This window comes from Struthio camelus, chromosome 2 (genome assembly GCF_040807025.1).
Source record: "Struthio camelus isolate bStrCam1 chromosome 2, bStrCam1.hap1, whole genome shotgun sequence".
Lineage (NCBI taxonomy): Eukaryota > Metazoa > Chordata > Aves > Struthioniformes > Struthionidae > Struthio > Struthio camelus.
In genome coordinates, this window is record NC_090943.1 from 56,135,084 (window position 1) to 56,154,929 (window position 19,846).

The window sequence follows — 19,846 nt, forward strand, 5'->3', positions numbered from 1 at the left end:
GTTTTGTATTGTGAAAAGCTTTTATCCTTAAAGAACACCTCGGAGTGCTTAGGGTGGCAGACGGCTTGTTATTCTCCTATAGGCAGATGCATCCACTCAGGCTTCTCAAGATGCTACAACTTGTTTCTCAGTAGGGGACACTGTAGGATGATTACACATAGGATGACAGGTAAGAGTTAGAGGATTTTGCTTGGTGAGAGATCACATCGTATATTGATTGTGAACTAAAACTTGAATATCACACAACCTTCATCCTTAGGGTGATATGAGAATGAGGAGAGGTTACGGAGCAATCCACTTTCAAGTGTACACATATATTCATATATATGTGTGTGTGCATGTATGAAAAATATCAATAAAATACTAAAAATCATATAGCACTGCTGGGAGTGGAAGCTATATTTCAAATGTAGCAGGTGTAGTTGTTTTCATTTAGCCATTTTGCCATGCAGCTACCAAAACATAAAGTCGCGGATAATTTCAGTGAATACTGAGTACAGCTGAGGACAAATTCAGAATGAAACTGGGGCTGCATTGAAAGGAACTGTGGCCCAACCTGTAATCTTGAGTTTCTCTGAAGAAATCCTTCACAGAAAATCTACTTTTAAAATCATCCCTTAGTGGAAGGATGAAAGGATGTCAAAGAGCTGAAGAACGTGCTAGATGGAGTGAATACTCAGTGCCAGTTACTGATATAAGAACACATTGTTGGGACTGTGCAGGGGGACAGAGAATGCTATGTGCATAACTGAAATGCAGAATGACTACCAGCAATAGGTGCTAAAATATTAACAAATCTTTTGTCTTTAGAGAGGTTTCCTTTTTCGCATATGCGGATGCAATACCTAGAAAAGTTCGTCTACTTTTCAAACAGGAAGAGCTTCACTGCCCACTGACAACTCACAAATCGCTGCCAGTAGCAGATTTAAATTATCTTCATGTTTACATGCCACATACATAAGCAGGGTTGTGTTTTGTAAACAATGGGGAACCTCCACAGTTTCAGACAATGTTATAAGCCTTATACCCAGGACTATTAGAAATGTTGCTGTAGAAAGAATGCAAAATACATTACGACTGTGTTGCTTTACTGATACAAAAATCTCTTACACTATAGCGAAATCGGTCAACATTGTTACAGAGCTGTAGGAAAACAATGCTGCACTGGGTGTGTGATCAGAAGTTCACATCTCACACATGAAGTAATCTATTGACTCCAGTTAGCACTGGTAAGATCTCAGTTAAGAAATATTAGAGCACAGCACAGTGCTTAAGGAAAGATGTGGAGCAGTTGAAGAGTAGGGATTTTTTCTCATATTCTCTTTTACCCCTTATTGTAATACTTATTGTACACCAGCATGGTAGTTACAGAGTAGACCATCCCCCAGCACACAGAAGTAGCAGGAAAAACTCTTAAAGTCCACACAAGAAAGATGAGAAGAACAGCCTAGAGAAAAGTAATAAGAGGAGATGTAATAACAGTTTTCAAACACGTAAAAGGTTGCTACAAGGAAGAGAAAAAAAGCATAGGATAAGGAATGAAGAACTAACATTACAGTCAGGTACATGTTAGACATTAGGACAGATTTCTAATGAAAGGGTAGTTAGGCATTTGACTCTCTGAGGGACCCTTGAAGTCTCCACTGTCGGAGGGTCTTAAGAGCAAAAAGGACAAAATCTTTTAGAGGTGGTTTAGTTAAAAACTCATCTTGGCTTGAGCCAAGGAAATGATCTCTGAAGAAGCCTTCCTGCCGAATTCTTTATTATTATATAGGAGCTAATCCTCAATGAGTTTTTATGAAAAAAATCTCATCTCAAGTATTCCCTGACCCAGCTGTGAGTTAGAGACCATGCAGCAGTCCCATACACCAAGAAAAATGCTTTTTCTTTTCCACTTTGAGCTACATTCAATGGTTGTTCATCATGAAGACACTCTACAGCTCAGGGAAAATAAACCGTCTACAATGAAATATGTTAGAACTACTTCAAATTATGCTAATGCCTGAAAAAACAAGAGAAGAGAATGGACTCCAGAAGCAGAGGAGTGGGAATATTTGCTTGGGCTTTTGCTTTTCGGTGGGAAAGCAAAGAAAGAGAAAACAGTGAGTTTACAATGAAAAATTAGTTTGGATCTGAGACCTGAGTTTCTGTGATGGGTCTACCACAGACCTTCTTTGTAAGTACAGTGGATAGTCTAAAATGAGGGTGATAACAGAGAAGGAAGGGCACTGTGACAGTATCATTGAGAACAGGGACCATGTATGCGGAACAGGATTGGAAGGGGACAGGAAATAAGCGAGGAAGAAAATGAAAAGGCAGAGAACAAAGAAGGAAAGAGGGAGGAAAAGCAGAATTATCTTGGGAAATAAATAACCTTAAATGTGCCTGTGAAAAAGAGCTCTAACTCCAAAAAAAGGATTTGCTATTTTCAGTGTTTCATATATTTTTAAAGGAGAGGAAGAGTGGAGGGTGCAAAAGAGATGCCTAAATACTACAAAGAAACTTGATCCTAGAACCTGGATCCTTTGGCCTGCCACTCATAGGAGGTCAGAGGCCATGAGGGCTCACATTTCTGCAGCACTGCTTAAAGTCTTACTCACAACTAAAATTTTCATCTCATTCAAGATATCGAGAAGTCCTCCTTGTATGTATGCTCTCTAACTCGGGATACAATAAACGTTCATTTTTTGTAGAACGATATCCAGTCTATCTCCTACGTTCAAAAAATGGGTCTGTCTGTCATGTGATGGATTTTTCCTGCCTTTCTCTCTTGAACATCAGAAGTCTCTTCCTTCTCAAGGCTTCAGGAACAGATTCCAAAGGTCTTTGGGAGAGCACGCTTTTTTGGTACTTCTTTCTCATTGTCTATCACTATTATTACCTGAAAAAGGAGAAAAGTTGCACCCCTCATGCTTGAAAGAAAGGAAATCTAAAGAAGGTAAAGAAATTCACACCAGTAGACAACTTACTTATGCAGAAGGAAAACTACAACTGCATCTTCAAGTTTTTCCTTACATTCCTCCTGTTGTTAGCTTCACCCCAATAAACACTGTCAGATTTCTCTTCTGTGTTTATGTTACTCTTCAGAAATGTCCTATCCTTCTCTTACAGCCCCTATGTTTCAGAACTGTGTTTGGAATCAGAATCTTCTTTTCTGGGGTTTTGCCCTGACGTTTCTGAAAAGCCCCCCAAATGTGGCTTGAAAGCACAGTCTGCAATTCAAACTCCATGACCTATCAAGCATATGTCTATACTTCTCAGAGATGACAAGGTTATGTCTAGAGTCAGACACATGTTCTCTGCTTCAACATTACCATTAGAAGGAAATTTATTCCCATTTAGCTAGAGAGTCCAGGCGAGACACACTTATACTGCAGCAGAGATCGCATTTGTCCCTTTCAAGGCATGAATTTTTTCCTCTCACTGTGTCCACTTGAATATAGAATCAAAAACCATAAAAGTTAAAAATGAAAATAAGTGTCTAAGCTCCTGATTTTTACTCGGTTACCTACAGAAATAAGATTTAAGACTATATGTGCATAAATGAGTTTGTCTAGCCGTATCTAATGACTCTGCTATTTAGCCAATTTCAGCTTAGTTTGACGGTCATGCTTTACAGTAGTTGTGAGGTGTTTTTGTATTCATGTGATTTCTGGATTAACAACAGTTTAGATCTGTGCAAATAGTGGAAGAAATAGAAGATAACATTTTGAGATTAGTCCAAAAGAGTAAATCATTTTCATTGTGCTCAAAGTGAAAATCGGCAAATGTATGAAAATTATTTCCACAAAGAGAAATACATTCATCATAATGCAAATATTCCATCTGCATAGCTTTTTCCTGAGTGAGGTGTTAGATGTGGCACACTTACCCAGTTCAGCAACAGCAAGCCCAGAAAGACTATCCAGTTACACAATTCTGGTATAGAAAGAAAGCTTTAAGTGGGTGCACACATCTGCTTTAAGCTTGGTAATGCTTCCTGAACATTATAAATTGGCTTTTGTGTAAATGAAAATAAAGCTCTAAATTTTCTTCCTGATACGGTGTGGAGTACATGCTCCAAAAGTACTTAAAGATAGCTCCTTTTTAAAGATATGGAGTGGTACGTTTGTTTTGCCTCCTGGGAAGAAATTAAAAGTAATGCACATGGACATGAGCTAATGCTTTTCTCTTTTTCAGATAGCATTCGTTACAGACAACGCAAGTGTTTGCTGAAAATATATAAGAATAAAAAATGATCTTACATCCATAATCCAAAAAGACATTGCACAATACATTACAGTTTACAACCGCCTGGATTCCTGCCAACCAGTAAGTATATGGAAAACAAAAAACAAACAAACAAACAAAAAAACAGAAGAAAGCCCACTCAACTTAAGAAACAAAAAGAGTTAGCTGATACAAGTCATCATCCTTTCACTCACCTTGTGGATTTTGCACCTGAGGATCTGGTAGAAAATATGCGAGGTTATACTCAGGGCTGAATGCAGGTTTTATATTGCATAGGGAAAAAAAAAAAGGATTTGGTGCCTGAAAAATGTTTGAAGCAGCAAAATGAAATTTTGCAGCAGTGACAGTAAGTTCCTGGGGAAAGAACTGAAACAATCACTGTTGAGGGCAGAGGCTGGGAGCCAGGGGAGGAACAAGGGAGTTCAGGAAATACAAGTAATGGGGTCTGGGGCACAGAGAAAAGTTTAGATAGACCGATTTTTTTTTTCTCTTTCCCCTTTTTCCTCTTTCCCTCCACCCTACAGTGCCACCATCTGCTCTCATCTGCTTCCCATATTTCCCCTAACTGGACACACACACTGTGGCAGCAGGACACTGCACGTACAGCTACTGCTGGTGAAAAGGCTATTGTGGCCCAGGGAACTGCCACCACGCAGCCAGCAGAGGGCACAGAAAGTCTATGAAATAAATTATTGTACTGTGGTACTTGAAAAAGATATATTTTCTCATTCAGGTGGCATTTTTCTTACAACTCTGTCCAAGTATAGGAGGGGAACAATCAGATGATTTCCAAAAAACTTCGAATTTTTGATTATAAACAAAGATGGGAATTTTTCATGTGCAAAAATAACTTCAGGTTAGGCTCATTGTTAGGGCAAGGAAGAGGAAATAAAGAAACACACTGGTGTCCCCCCCAAGCAATTGTGAAGGTGGACTGCCCTTCTACTGCCAGTCCTCCATTTATTGCAGCATGCTCCATCCTCTCCTGTAGTGGCCATAGCAGAGAGTTACTGTCCGTGAAAAAGTTCCCTGATAGTGGCACTTGAGCAGGAAACATTTTCCTGAGGTTTAAAGTTTGATGGTGAGGCTGTGCTGCAAGAAGACACTTGTGCCAGGGATTATATGCATCAGCACATGTACATCAGCATGGAAGTGAGGTCAGTTGTGGACTAGAGACCCAGTCAGTGTTTACCACTGCAGCATGGCAGAGAAATGGGTTTGTGGCAGAAGGAGGTATAAGCTGTTGACCCTTAGCACAGTGTTCAAGGAGGAGCTGGGTCCCTACCTTTCTGTGGAAACTGGTGGAAAAGGGCAGGGCTGCGGCAGCCCAGCAATATAGGGCACCTCGGTTCTCCAGCGCAATCAGCAAACTGCAATGCAAGGCTACGTGGCCAGCAGAAGCCCTCAAAGCAGTTACCTAGTGCATACAAAAAAGGGTCTAAAACTGTCATAGCATCCCAAGTTACAGAAGGGGATGTGAAATTATATATTGTCTCAGCCTTTGCAGTAGCCAGGACTGCAATTCTTTTTTTATTTGTTTATTTTGCCATCTAATGATAAAAGAGTATAATGGAGTAAGAGTGTATAAGAGTGTAGAGTAGAGATTAAATACTCAAATGAAGGAACATGACTTAGGACCAGTCATGGCCAAAAAGTTCAGTGATGAGTGAACTTGTCAAATGAAAAACCTGTTTCCTGGGAACTGAAATGAGTTTCTAATTCAGACCAAATCATTTTCAGATGGAAGAAAAAAAAAAACAAAACAGGCAAACAACCCCCCCAATACTTCATATATTAAAAAATGTTATTTTGATAGGTGATAAAGTGTTATAATATTTCATTTTGAAAGAAATTACTTAAGGAAGAACGGCAAATAACCTCAGGACAGAATCTAATATTTTCAGTGAATGCAACACTGCAGATTTGCCTGCAACGTATTTCTTGTTCTTATTTTAAATCAGACACTTCTGCCCCTCCAAACTCCATTTTTCCATTTTCAATTCAATCTGAATCAAGTTTTGCCTAATTTTTCAGTTCAGCATCCAACCAAAAAGTACACCCAAACCCATTATTTTAGATTCCTAAATACAGCTGCATAAAGAGCAATAGAGAGGAAAGTCCCTTTGCCATTACAGATTATTTTGGTTATGCAATTGAGATAAATTATATTAGAAATAAATGTATTTGGTGGCATAGCAACATCAGCAAAAGTTATTTTGCTATTGCCAGTACCAATATTAAAAAATAGACAAAAAAAAAAAACACGAGTCATGACCTAACTAGGATCATAAAGGTGTTTTAAATGTTAATACAATGATTTGGGACTATAATTTTATTGTTACTATCATTTGGGTGCTAAGTTTTGAAGCAAATTCAGCTCACCTCTATCTATTTGAAACTTTAAGGGGCTTCCTTCCCCTCTCTCCTGTTCAAGGAAGCTGGGGTTCTTAGGAAATTTTGATTCGCATGGCTGTATTTTTAAGAAAAAAAAAGTGAAACATGACAAAACACAGTAAAAATACAAAAGAAAAATCACAGGGACTTTTGTGGGGGCCGGGCGGAGAGAGAGATCCAATGCTGAAATGAAAATTCAAGTTTTAAAATTAGATTATGGGGATTGCAGCCATCCCCTCTTCAAAGTTAAAATGAGTTCGTACCTTACAGCTCTCCTCCAGATATTTCATTCATGTGACATTGGGTGGAGCAAACTGAAACAACCAGCTTAAAGGTTGTTCCTATAAATAAGAAAACTCAATAAAAATAGCTGAAACCGCATTTACATTTCATGAACAATCTCCCTGCTATAATCCTTACCATTTTAGAGGTATATATCTCTAACAGAATCAGGTTTGTTCCTACACTTTATCATGTTTAAGAATCATTGCTTTCTTTACTAACAGGAGTGCACATCCTTATGTAACATTTTTGTAAAGGCTCGCTTGTTTTTTTGAAACTTGTGATTTCCTCACCAGCTTAAGACGCTTCTTTTAAGTGCTACTTCTCAAAGCAACTTCACATGAAGAAATCTATTTTAAGGCATTCATTAATTCACCATTGGTGAAGTGTGAAGCAAAATAAAAATGAAGTCATTATTCATTTTAAGATTATTTATGTCATATGCAGTGGTGGGGGATACTTTGCAGAGCTCTGTTTCTTTCCTCAATTTCATTCCAACAACTCGATGCACTTATTAATTCTTAGGGCTTTCATTATTTAAACGAACATGAAATACAGTTCTCTTTTTCCTTTTCTGGGATCCTTTTTGTCTTCTCTGAATAATTTCTCCACCTGCGTGCATGCTCAGCCTTTGTCACGATTCACAGATAAAGCAGAAATCCATTATTTTGGTCCCATTTGTTGTCTTTGCATGTTTGAATCATTGTTTCGGCCTCAGCCATGCAGGTTATTTTACGTGGGCATACTCCAGAACCAAGGAGGTAATTAGGGAATCAGCATTGTAACACAACCGTTAGGATGAGCACTCACTTTTATTGCACTCAGACATAGTTCATGGCTGATTTTTAATGATTTCTTGAATCAGGATCTGGTATAGCTGAAATTTTGATGTATGCCTTGTTTTTTCTTCAGGTTATATAATAACAGAACCTTTCATCCTAAGCTGTAGTTGTCTTTAACCATGTTGCACTTTTGTTTATGCTCATACAGCATGCGTGATTTTTTGTATTTAAGAATTCTTTTTGTTGTTAGCAATTTCTCTTGCAATTTTATGTTTTAAAATATCTCCTCTAGTCTCCTGTTATCATACAGGGCATATTCAGTGCAAAGGTTTACACTTGGCACATAGAGCAATTCATCTCAAAATGACATGTTATTTGCTTAATTTGGTACTTCTATTTGCAATGACTCTAAATACCCATTTGGATCTTATACTCAGCTTCCAATTTATTTCTACTGCAGCATCTGGACAGTTGCTATTCTTGTCTTTCTAGTTTTTCCCAGTGTGTTCATTCTGCTGAAAGTGCCCATCTCATCACAGCTGCATTGTGGATTTCCAGAATAATACAAACACTAGAAATATTTAAGTCATCAATTTTTGGATATCCTATTTGTGGACATATTTCTACTTGTAAAAAATGGCTTTACCAAAGTCTTGCTAAGGTTTGGACTTCAGAATAAGCATCATCTAAACTTCTCACAGTTCTCCACTAGGATTTGAGATGAAGGCAGGACTAGGACCTTGTTCAACCCTAACATGCAGTTAGGGGCCTGATCTATGAAAGAGACTTGAACACTGCGGATCTTAATTTCTAGGTCCCTAGATCACCAGGGGAATCTACAGCCTTGAGTAAAGTCAGCTCTACACACAGGCTGACAAGGCAGTTCCTGGGCATCAAAGAGTCTGTGTATTTATATGTGTATGGATAGGGGGGACAGACCAGCCCCAGTTCTGCTACCTTCTTTGCTCCCTATACCAAACCCCTGGAGAGCAAAATTTGCTGAGGGGGATACTTGAATGTGCCAGAGCAGCAGCTACTGCTCAGGAGCGAGGGTTGGAGACACTACTTCTTGGCTGCAGTAAGAGTGTGCTGGTCCTACTCTTCCCCATGCAATTCCACATTCCAACTTTACCCAGCCTCCTTTGTGTCAAAAGAGCTCTGGCTCATCCCTCATAGCTGGGACAGCAACATTTTGTTTTGCTGAGACAGCAGCTCTGGCTTTGAGACAAGTACATAGACTCTTCTTATGCTTGTTTTGATAGTAGCTCTGGCTTTGAGACAAGCGTAGAGACTCCTCATGCTTTGCATAAGAAGAGAACTAAGCTCCGAAGAAGAGGAGCCACAAAAGTCAGCATGTCCCAGTCCCCACAAACAGAGAGAAGAAGTGAATCTCTGCAACTTAGATGAGTGTTCTTATTATTGAGATAGTAAATAAAAAGGAAGTATCCATGTGTTCCCTAACAGTTTGGCCAAAGCTATTGAAACAACAGGAGAACAAAGACATGATATTATGGCATGGGGCAAAAGAAACTTTAAAATACAGTTTCAGGAAAGGGTAGCAAAACTTTTAGGCTGATCTCTGAATAAATCATAAGCCTGCCAAAATAGCAAACACTATAGCTAAGAAGGGATTTGGAAGCATGATTCTTACTAAAATTAGTAGGATCTGTGCATCTATATACCTGGATGCCTTTTAAATCTCGGCCTACAATATTCCTTATTAATCTTTTTTCCCTTAGCAGGCATCTAGGATGAAAAACATTCTCCCTGATTGAAAAGACAAGTTGTCTATCCAGAAGAACTGGAAACCATGCCAAATTGTCTTAAGTGCTAGGCAGGATATACAGTACATGCTAATTCATTTAAAAACAATTGAAAAATGCTTAAAGCCTTGTAAAGGAAATTATGGGGGCACAAGCATTTGACTTTTATATGTGCATACAAAAATGTGTGATGTTCCTGGAGCATTGTAAAATGAAAGAGCAAATAAGGATAAAGACTTTAACCATCTAAAACAATCTAATCATCCTCTGGAAATGCACTGTTTGGGGTGACTATGTTAACAGAAAATGGGAATGATTAAATAAGGTCAGAGTGACAAATCTCCCGAGTACTACTAACTTACTTGTGACATCATTGAAGCCAAGTGGCATGACTGGTGTCTCAAGTCTGAAGGCTACGACATTCAGAGGAAGGTAATTGAAGCCTGCCATTCCAAAGCCCTGGGTACCTGTTCAGATACTATCAATGCAAATTTTACATCCAATGATTTGCATCTAGATAAAAATTGTTTCCTCTTTTGGCTGCCTTGAGATCTATGAAAGAGCAGGAGAAGTAATAATAATAGACTTGTAAGTGACTGTGCATCAACCATGACTAAGACAGGGAGCAAAAGAAACATAAAAAACAGATCTCTCCCACTCTCAGTTTTTACACTAGAGAACATCAATGAAGATCGATAGACTTGGCGTATCATAAAAACATACGGAAAAATGCAGGTACTGACAGAAGTGTGGGGGGACTGACTCTCCAAGTATCCTCCCACTGATTGTGGACACTTCCAGCAGCTCCTATCAAACACAATCAGTTTAAGCATCACAGCTCATTCCAGCTCTGTGATAACTCAAGGAGAGAGTGGATTCTGATGACAAAGACTCAAATAATTTAGGATTTTATAGTTTAAGTTATATTATGCATTGCCCCTAAAAGCTGACTGGAAGTTAGTGCAGACTTTAATTAGAAGAGTTCATGAACTTCTGCAATTTCATATTACTGCTTTCAGGACATTTTAAGATGCCTTAAGACAGAGGCCCATGCAAAAAGTACAACAATAACTCCAGTCTGAGGTGACAAAAAATATATGAATGGATTTCCTCTGAAAGAGGAGATTATAGATTTCTGGAAAAGATACAAAATGTGTGACATATACTTCATCCCTGCTATGAATCTTTAGGGACGTTTGACCACAAGTTAAGCATCTAAACAGAGAAAAGTTGTAAATGCTCGAAGAACTTTATTACTTCCATCTTTTTGAGGGTTATTTTTCTTAAATGTTATCAAGTACAGATTTAGTGGAAGGTATTTGCCCTTCTTTAACTGATCTTATTTTTTGACCTAGTCTTCTATAGTAGCTGACTGAATTAAAGCAGATGAAAAGCTAGTGGAATGTCTTCTGCATATCTGAACCACTATTTATTTGTGTCACCACTGTTCCTGCTAAGCACCTTGCTCCAAACACAGGAGAGCAACAGAAATTTGAAGCAAATATTCATGAAGTTAGCCAAACCTTGGCTCAGAACTAGGAGTTTCTCTGGGACACAAAAACCTGGAGCCACTCAAAAATAACAGCACATATCCCTGGCAGGGTTCACAATTAGAGTAAAAGCAATTCCAAGTCAACTAGTAGATCAAAAAGAGTCAGTATGGTTGCCCGATTTTAATTCAACACTAAAAGAAGATCAAACTAGTTAATGCAGTTTCTGAGTTAAGCCTGGTTTCCAACATAAAAGGCCTAAAAGTTGCCAGGTTTTGCTATATCTGCTTGTAAAATTGTATTCTCTATTATTTCCTTAAAAAGAAAGTAGACTGAAAAATAATTGGCAGAGCTAAAAATGCTACAGTGATCAGACATGTAACACGCTCTGTCTTGAAAAAGGTTACCATTCCACTCTTCAAAAAAAAGCCTCACTGGTAAACTTTTCTGGTAAGCATCCTCATGGGATTTTGTTAGTTCCTCCAGATGTCATCAGTGAGGACAAGGACCAGTTCACATAGTTCCCCCAAAGGCAGTTTCCCTCTAGAGCCTCACTGACCAACACTGATTATCACTGACTGGCTTTAATGAGGATATTGGACATCAGACCACTGGCAATTTAAATCCTTTTTCTTAGAATTGTCATTAGTGATTATTGCTAAATACAGATATTGAATGGAAGCTGTATACTCTAAGTGTTTTTATGTAATTATCTTTTTACTTGTGATTCAAAATATTATTTACTTCTCAGTGGCTAGCATGCCATTAAATTGATGTATTCGTTATGTAATGTTTCTACATGGGAAGTTTAGAAAAATTACTCTCCATTTATTTTCTGCACTCCAAGACAGGTAATTTGGATACAAATCTGTTTACTAAACATGAAATAGAAGACCCAGCCTACAGTCATCATGACTATTCATCAGTCTTTTCACAGTAATTCTGCTGGGAGGCAATTCAGGAACTTTGCTTTATTTAATCCCCTGTTTTCTCTATAATTGGAGTCTTCATTCACTATTGTCGACAGAGGTGTTCGTTGCATGGACAATTTGTTCCCAAAAGTCTTGATTCTACACAGCACAGAGGGTTCAGCTGCAGAGTCAGTGAAATACTTAAGTAATGATTTAAATTTAAGTGAGCAAGCCTACTGATTTAAGGAGGCTATTGACATAACTGTAACTTGAACTCAAGTATACAGCTCGCATTCCTGAATCAGGAAAGTGTCAAAGAACATGCTCAGTTTTTCTTGCACTCAGGAAAGCCCCCCCCCAACCTGAGGTTATGCAAAAGACTTTCAGAGCACCAAATATCCGTGAGAGAATAAATAGAAGTTTTTTGCTACCAAGCAGACGTTAAACAGAGACAAAAGACACCATATATAGTTACTAACTCACTGAGCTTGTCTTCATTTTCAAATTCCAAATTTAAAGGCATAGAGTAATGCATGATTATAACTCAGAATAGTTAAACATGTATTTGAATTACCTCAGGATGGTCTCTCCTTGTTTAAATTCACAGACAGAAACCAAATTAAAGCAATGCTACAACTGTTCAATGGGACCTTGTGCTCTTCTATCACATCAAGTTTCTCCATAAGCCAGCCACTGCTGTGGTTGCAGTAGCTGCAAAACACTCAACAGCTGATCTCAATTTGAGGATAAACTGAACTACAGGTGTGTAAAGACAACACACAGAGGAATCCGAGGAGTTTGTCAGAAGCTGCTTTAACGCCTAGCTCTCATAGAAAGTTGGAAAGCATCTCAAGAGATCGTTTGTTTGTCCCAAGGACACGTTAGCTCTATTCATATGATTCTTAACAAATGCATGTTCAACCTGTTCTTAAAGACTTTCAGTGATGGAAATTGCTCCTTAACTTCCCTAGGCAATCCTGTGTTTTGCCTCACTACTGTCTTCTTTGAATATCTTAAGTGGCTCATATAAGTCTCTCTTGCTTTAACATAACACTGTTAAAATACAAACAAAATCTAAACCTGTTAAAAGCCTGCAGTAGATATGTAGAATAATTTATTCCCTCTGTCTTTACATTCTTCATAGATTTGAAAAACATCTTTGTATCTTCCCATAATCTTCACTTCTCCAGACTAAACAGACCCAAGTCCTTTCCCCTCTTTTCTTAGGCTGTTTCCTTGGTCTCTGATCATTATCTTGGTGATCCTGGGAACCCCAAATTTCAGTCTCTTATTTGCACTCCTGTGAAAAAAAGCAATTTGGAGGACTGTCTGAATAAGAACATGGCTGCAAAGCACTTTGAAAAATCATTTGTGTAAAAATGCACAAGCTACAATTACATTTAACTACAATACAACTATCACTATAGAACCATGATTTAGGCTACCTTTTGCAGATGAGCAGCTCTTCTGAATTTTGAGTGTTCTGAGAGAAATCCATCACTGGTTTCACTGCACCCAGTGACTTGGTTAGAGACAGAACAACAGAAGGAGAAAGCTTTAGCTAAATAAGAATGATATATCAAAACACCCAATATTTTAATGAAAGAAACTGAATATCCACACATTTGCACTTCTGTACAGGTTTTGTGATATATATATATAATTTTAAGCTGTTTACAAATAACATTTAATGCTTCAAATATTACATAATGTTGATATTATTTTTCTAGCAGAAATAAATATATTGCACTTAAAAAGAAACTTTTCATTAGATGTCGCTTCATAGTTTATGTTCATAACTTCTTTTTCCATAAAAAGATTTCCCCCCTATCCCCACCCCATACACACAAACACACACTTCAGTACATGGTGAATGTGCTCACGCAATGCATTATAAACAACAAAGTCAACACAGCAAACAGCAGAACTGTGGTACATTCTGTTATAGAGGTTACATCCAGTTTTTACCTTCCTTATTTTTAAACAAAATCTTTCCTCCTGTTTCTGAAGGTACAACAAAAAAGAAAAGATTGTTTAAATGTGCTAAAGGTAAAATACAGCAAACTGTATTTCTTGTCCTTAAACTATCATAAAAAATTACTTGAGAGTTTACTTAAATCACTGCTTAGTTTTCTTTTAAAAAGGTAAAATAAAGGAAAAGAAGTTGTCATTTTATAAACTAGAAGCTGTATTCAAGGACAGTTAGTCACAGAGTAATTAGAAATCCTCTGGCCAGCAGGTACGTGGTTACTGAAAAAAATACATCTTCTGCAGCAGAAAAGGCTCGGTTAGTGAAATAGTGAAATAATCTTGCAATAAATGAATGTCATCCCTCTGCAGATGATCAGTATAAGCACTGTGGCCACAAACTGCCTCCCAGCTAACGAGCTGTATGCGTTGCACTGATCTCACAATTGCTTTTCTGTCTATGGGTAAATTACCACAATTTACATCAACTTCCAGTTTTGGAAAGCTGTCCAATTTTCACAATAAATTTCGTTGATATTTCTGTTTCCATGTAACACATGTACAAACACGAAGAGGATACAGTGCCTAACCAAGTTCCGAGCCCAAACTTTTTCAGTGTAAAAGAGATTCTTTTTCAAATGCTGGTTAGTGTTTGCTGGATGTTGGAAGCTGCAGCATCTTCTTAAACAGTGTCACAGCCACCACGCTTAAAGACTTCTAGGGGAAGATTTCCTACTGCATTTTGCAGACTGTAATACTATTACACAAGGTATTATCCTAGAATTTGTAAAGAAGCATTCCCATTAGAAAAGCACTCCTTAACTCCGCACTCTTATCCACTTGGTCTATGGTTGTTTGTCAGTTTATACCTAGAAGAGTACCATTGAAGCCAGTGGAACTGAATTTGTATTTTTGACAGTTCCTCAGGCGATACTGCAATAAAGCAATACTGCAAATCAAACAGCCACATTTAAAATGCTTTAGATGTCTAACTTCTTTCAGGGCTCCAAAAATAGAAAAAAAAATCAGACAAATGCATCTAAGTCAGTTCTGTTACTCTTCGGGATGCTTTTGTTAGATAAAAGACCTGAGGCTGTTGACTATCTATGGATAAAGGGGTAATCCAGAAAACACCCAAATGCACTCATAGCACTTTGGAGGATAATCCTATCCGTCTCTTTGAAAAGCATATTCAGGCATGTTTTCTCCACCCTTCTTAAAAAAACAACACAAAACAGCACCAGTTCACTGAGCCAAGAAAGCTCATAAAGGTGAAGAGCACTTCAGATGGGATATAAAATGTGAATTATATTGGAAAATAAACTCTAGATTGTATTTGGCTTTCCTAGATCATCCACCAGCAACAGATGTTCTGTACTGAAAGTGATATAATTATGACAGCAGTACAGCAACTCCTTAAATAAATTACTGAGTTATTGTCAAAATAGTACAGATTGTTTTAGGCAAAGTGATTTCACTCTTTTAGTGATTAATAACAAATTTACATTCCTTTCTTCCAATTGTGAAATCAATGCTAACGATGTAGCACTGGTTTGTAGTCTTTCCTGTAGAGCATTGCTGGTATCTCTACAGTCGCCATCCATATAGCTGGACTTTTAGATAAGCAAGTTGGATGAAATCCTGTCTCCATCATAGATACGAAATTTACCACTGACTTCAGCAGGGCGGGAATTTTATCCCTGGAATCACTCACATGCTGCCCACTGCCAGCTGAGAGAGATAGGGAGCATAAATTTCCTAAGGCGGCACAACTTCTTTGGTGCGTGCTCTGTGATATCTGTGCATTTAATTCCATCCAGCTAAACTCTATGTAACTGGTTTTGGAGACTGGATTGTGAGGACAAAGAAGAGGAGCGGCGAAGTGGACATATCTATTAACCTTATTCTTGGGGAACGCTCTCAGAAGCTGCCCTCATTACCCTGACGATGGTTCTGCTTGGGACCTGCCTGTGATTCTGCAGCAGTGGGGAACCCAGTGGGTTTCTGATGCAAGGGGCACCACGGTTGAGCAGTGTTGCCTAGGTCAGAGAACAGCACATGGAGGAATAAGCACCCCAACAGAGACTTGATCTGGCTGGCAAAATCAGTGTGTGGATTTCCATTTTCCTGAGTTTAAAAGTCTTGCCAGATGGCTTTGCAGAGCCCTGTCCTTGGTGGGCTATAATATGAATCTCATCATAGAGAATTTGGATGAGAAGTTGGCCCTCTCATATTTTTATATAGTGAGAGTCTACAGCCATATTTTTCAGATATGCTTCAAATTTCATTCGTAGTGAAAAGCACTTGTCCTTCATTTAGTATTTTTGTAAAGGATAATGTCAAATTCCAGTTTCATTGTTTTAGGGAGAGCCAGGAGAATTGTCTCAGAAACAGTATCAGAGAATTTGTGCCAAATACTGATATTGGCACATACTGATATATAGGATAAGGTCTGGGAAAGAGCTAAAGAGATCATACAGTTTATTTTTTAGAATGTGCTTCATGAAGGGAGGGTAGGTCACCGTCTGAGCAGGCTTTATGAGACTTCTCAAGCTTACCTAAGTCAGTGAACTTGTTCCAAACATTTCTGGAGTTGTCTGAAAGCTGCCTACTTTCTTGATATAAGTATCAGTATTAAAGCCACTGGCTCGAATTCTGAACCTAACTGCATCTCCTGCAACTGCAAATAACTTAATGGATCTGCAGAAGGAAATAGATGCAATAAATAAAATAGAATTTCCACACAGGCTTTAGTGAAAGTCATCATGGGATCTTACCTAAGAAAGACAAATATAGCTACATATATCTCTTACAGAAGTCAAGCAACTGAAGGACAGGGATTAAAATTTCCTTCCAGATCATCCCTGAAATTCTTATTTATGGGGAATCATCTAAATATTTGAAGAGTTATTTTCTTGTGGGGCCAGTATCATCTGGTTTCCTGAAAACTAGGGTTCTTTATATCAAAACAGGTCATGAGTAGACACAAGAAGTGCCCTTTGCAATATGTACTTTTCAGATGATGTGATAGCCCAGAGCAAAATCTAATGTTTAGATATATCAAGCCAAATTCAGTGTTTAATTCTAAGCCATTTAAGCACTGCAGAGCTTGACTCACTATATGAACTGGCTCATTATAGAGAACTCCTTATCGGTTCATTTGGCTCACTATATGAAACTTCTTGCAGTAACTCTGGATCCAGAAACTGTGAAGGGTTTCTTTGCTTGTCTGTCTTTGTTCACCTACAGATCAGAAGAGTTGCAAACTGCCTTAAGTCATTTTTTGTCCAACAGTGAGTAAATGGAAATTAGGCTGATATTGCAGATTACTGAGATACTAAAAATGGCCAGTTTGACAACATTTTAAATTCAGCTACTGGGAAATACACAGAGAGGGCCCTTATGCGTGGCATGCATGCATTGACGTACAACAGAAATTGGGAAGAGTCTGGGAGGGTGTCATAGCTATGTATGGCTGGACATGTAAGATAAGGAAAAGGGCTGGAAAACAGACATGTGGCTCGCCTTTCACTTTACTGAGATGCAAGGCAGGTGACCCAGTGTCTTGCATTCTCCCATATGTTGCTGTTACACATTGGTAAAAAGTAGAGGAGAATAGTACCAAAGTTTATTTCCCATTCTGTGTTCTATTTCTACACAGACCTTTATCATATGAGATCGTATTGCTTGTTCTTTTAATATCAGTAGGCTGTGAGAATTGAGGTCATTAAGCCTCTTCTATAACTTGGATGCAACTATACACAGCAACTCTGTGTTGACTTCTTATTTATAGTGAATTCCCAGCTCCTGCTATGCAGAAAAATCAGCATCACACTAGCACTCTTTTCAACAGTGCAAAGGATTCAGGCTAGCTCTCTGCAGAGAGGTCATTTTTTCTGATGACTCTAAGCACAGTTCCTCTGTTGCATCAGACAAAACGTACTAGAAAGCGTGGACTGTACTTTGAACGAAATGAATTCCTAATTACTGACTCAAAAAAGCAGATATGAATTAAAAAATTACAGGCAAAGTTCTGCACTGATATTTTCCGAATAAAACTCCACCATTCTACCGGGACATGAAAAAGCAGAGAACACAACCCTCATTTTTCTGGCCAAACAGCTTGTCTAACAACAGGTGCGACTAAACCCAAGAAAATCAGAAGAAGTAGGAAAATACTCCAATGCCATTCATCTTATACCAATCCGTTGATTATATCTACAGAGTAAAATAATAGCCTTAGTACAAATTTGCAGCTGGACATAGGTCTTCAGTGGCAAGCACAGCAGCAAATAAAAGCTTTGATTTAAGGATTTGATATCTTTTGGATTCCTAAGTTTAAGTAACACATTTTCCAAAATCAGCACTTTCCTTCATCATAACTAACAGACTGCTAAATTGCTCCTCTTAGGATAAGGGACAGGCTTATCTTTAAAATGAAGAACAGAATACACCATTACTGCTATGGTCCTGCACACAGTTCTTTTTGAAACTGATAGTTTTGTGAAGGAAAAAAAAAGAAAGAAGAAAGACTCGTTAACAACTTCCTCTTTGGGATTATAGTAGAAACTATGAAATACTGCTCTTGGTGAATATAAGGCAGTCTCTTAAAAAGGACAGTGGCCTTCTCCACTTCGTCCCATTCCCAGCAAATGTATGCTGAGATAGCCTAAAACATGCTCAAAGCTACAGCAATACATTTTTCTGTATTGACGCTCATTAGTCACAAGAAGAGATGAAGATGAGTAAAAGCATTGCCTTTTCCAGAATTCTTTTGGCATATGAAAAAAAGACCTATACACAATTAATTTGTACACTGCTGCATAAACACAATCTCTTTCCACAAGGCATAATGCACCTTCGAAACAACCTGCACACCATTAAAAATCCTGGGAACTCTGGGATCCCCTTCGGCTGTGTTAAACATATATCTGTGAGCAGCTCCATGCTGCACGCCCTCTTCTTGAGATCCCTTAGAGGAGGAATCTAGATCCATAATGCATTTTATTAGCTGGTTTGTTACAAGTTCAGTACTTTTTTGCCACAGGCCTTTCAGGAAGGTCCCTTATATTTTTCATAGCCAACCTGCACATTTAAAATCTCATGTTTCTCTTGTCTTACATCAGTCATACAAATGGTGTCATCACCGCGGAGGAGTGACGCAGTCCTTGGATAGCTGCATAAGGACCCTGCTGAAAATAATGGTGGTACCTAGGCATGTGGAAGGAAGGGAAAGTTGGGCCACTACCTTGCATGGAGCTGGCAATAGCTGAAGGTGTAAGAGGCATTCCCAAGCGGCTGTATGGAGGCAGAGATCCTTGGATCGGATGAGGAATGGGCGTAGCTATGGATGCAGTGCTGGTACCCAGGGCGCTCAAAGACTGTGGATGCTGAAATCCAGGAAAACTGGTTGAGGAGGATACCCAGGAACTGAGGGATAGGTTATCAGATGTTGTAAAAGCTGATCCTGCAAAAAAAGATAAAGAATGCCTGATGTATGCACTGCAACACACAAAGCTTGTAAAATAGCAAAAAAGAAAAACAAGTATTTCACAGCAAGGCTGATTTTTATGACGAGTTATTAGTGCAAATACTTCCCAAATATATCTCCCTCAAGTCTTTTTTTACATTATTATTTTCCAGTTGCTCTCTTTTATCCCTATCTCTTAGACACATTTCTTTTTTTAGAAGCTGGGTCGGTGGCTTGATCATTAAAATTAGCTTTGCACATTGATTTTACATAGATTCAAATAAAATCATGAATATAACTTTGTTCTGCAGAGTTGTCAGTTTGTGAATAGATGTATAAATTCCATCTCAGCGCTGGTATGAAACACTGAAGCATCTACTCTGACTTGGAATCTCATTGCATTACATCCCTGTTTTCATGACAGGCTTGTAGCTTTGTACATCAGATCTTCAGTAGAATTAATTAGATTTTTCTAAAATTTCAGTCTGGCAAAAAGGTAACAAATGTAATTTGCAATGCAAAGGTTTTTTTCCCCAATAAAATCTAGCCAACACTC

General features: G+C 38.3%; 1 protein-coding gene across 2 annotated transcripts in view; it reads right to left on the bottom strand.

The window, feature by feature from the left end:
* Positions 1–10,685: 10,685 nt before the first annotated feature.
* Positions 10,686–19,846, bottom strand: part of TBX20 (T-box transcription factor 20) — a 42,146-nt gene continuing 32,985 nt past the window's right edge. The window contains exons 8-9 of one of the 2 annotated variants that reach the window (XM_068935887.1): positions 19,069–19,287; positions 10,686–13,152 (exon numbers count right to left, since the gene is read on the bottom strand). In XM_068935887.1, the coding sequence (XP_068791988.1) occupies positions 13,133–13,152; positions 19,069–19,287 (239 nt within the window). In that variant the 3' untranslated portion in view covers positions 10,686–13,132. Of the gene's footprint in view, positions 13,153–13,417; positions 19,288–19,846 lie in introns of those variants that run through there. The other variant, XM_068935886.1, reaches the window with a different exon arrangement.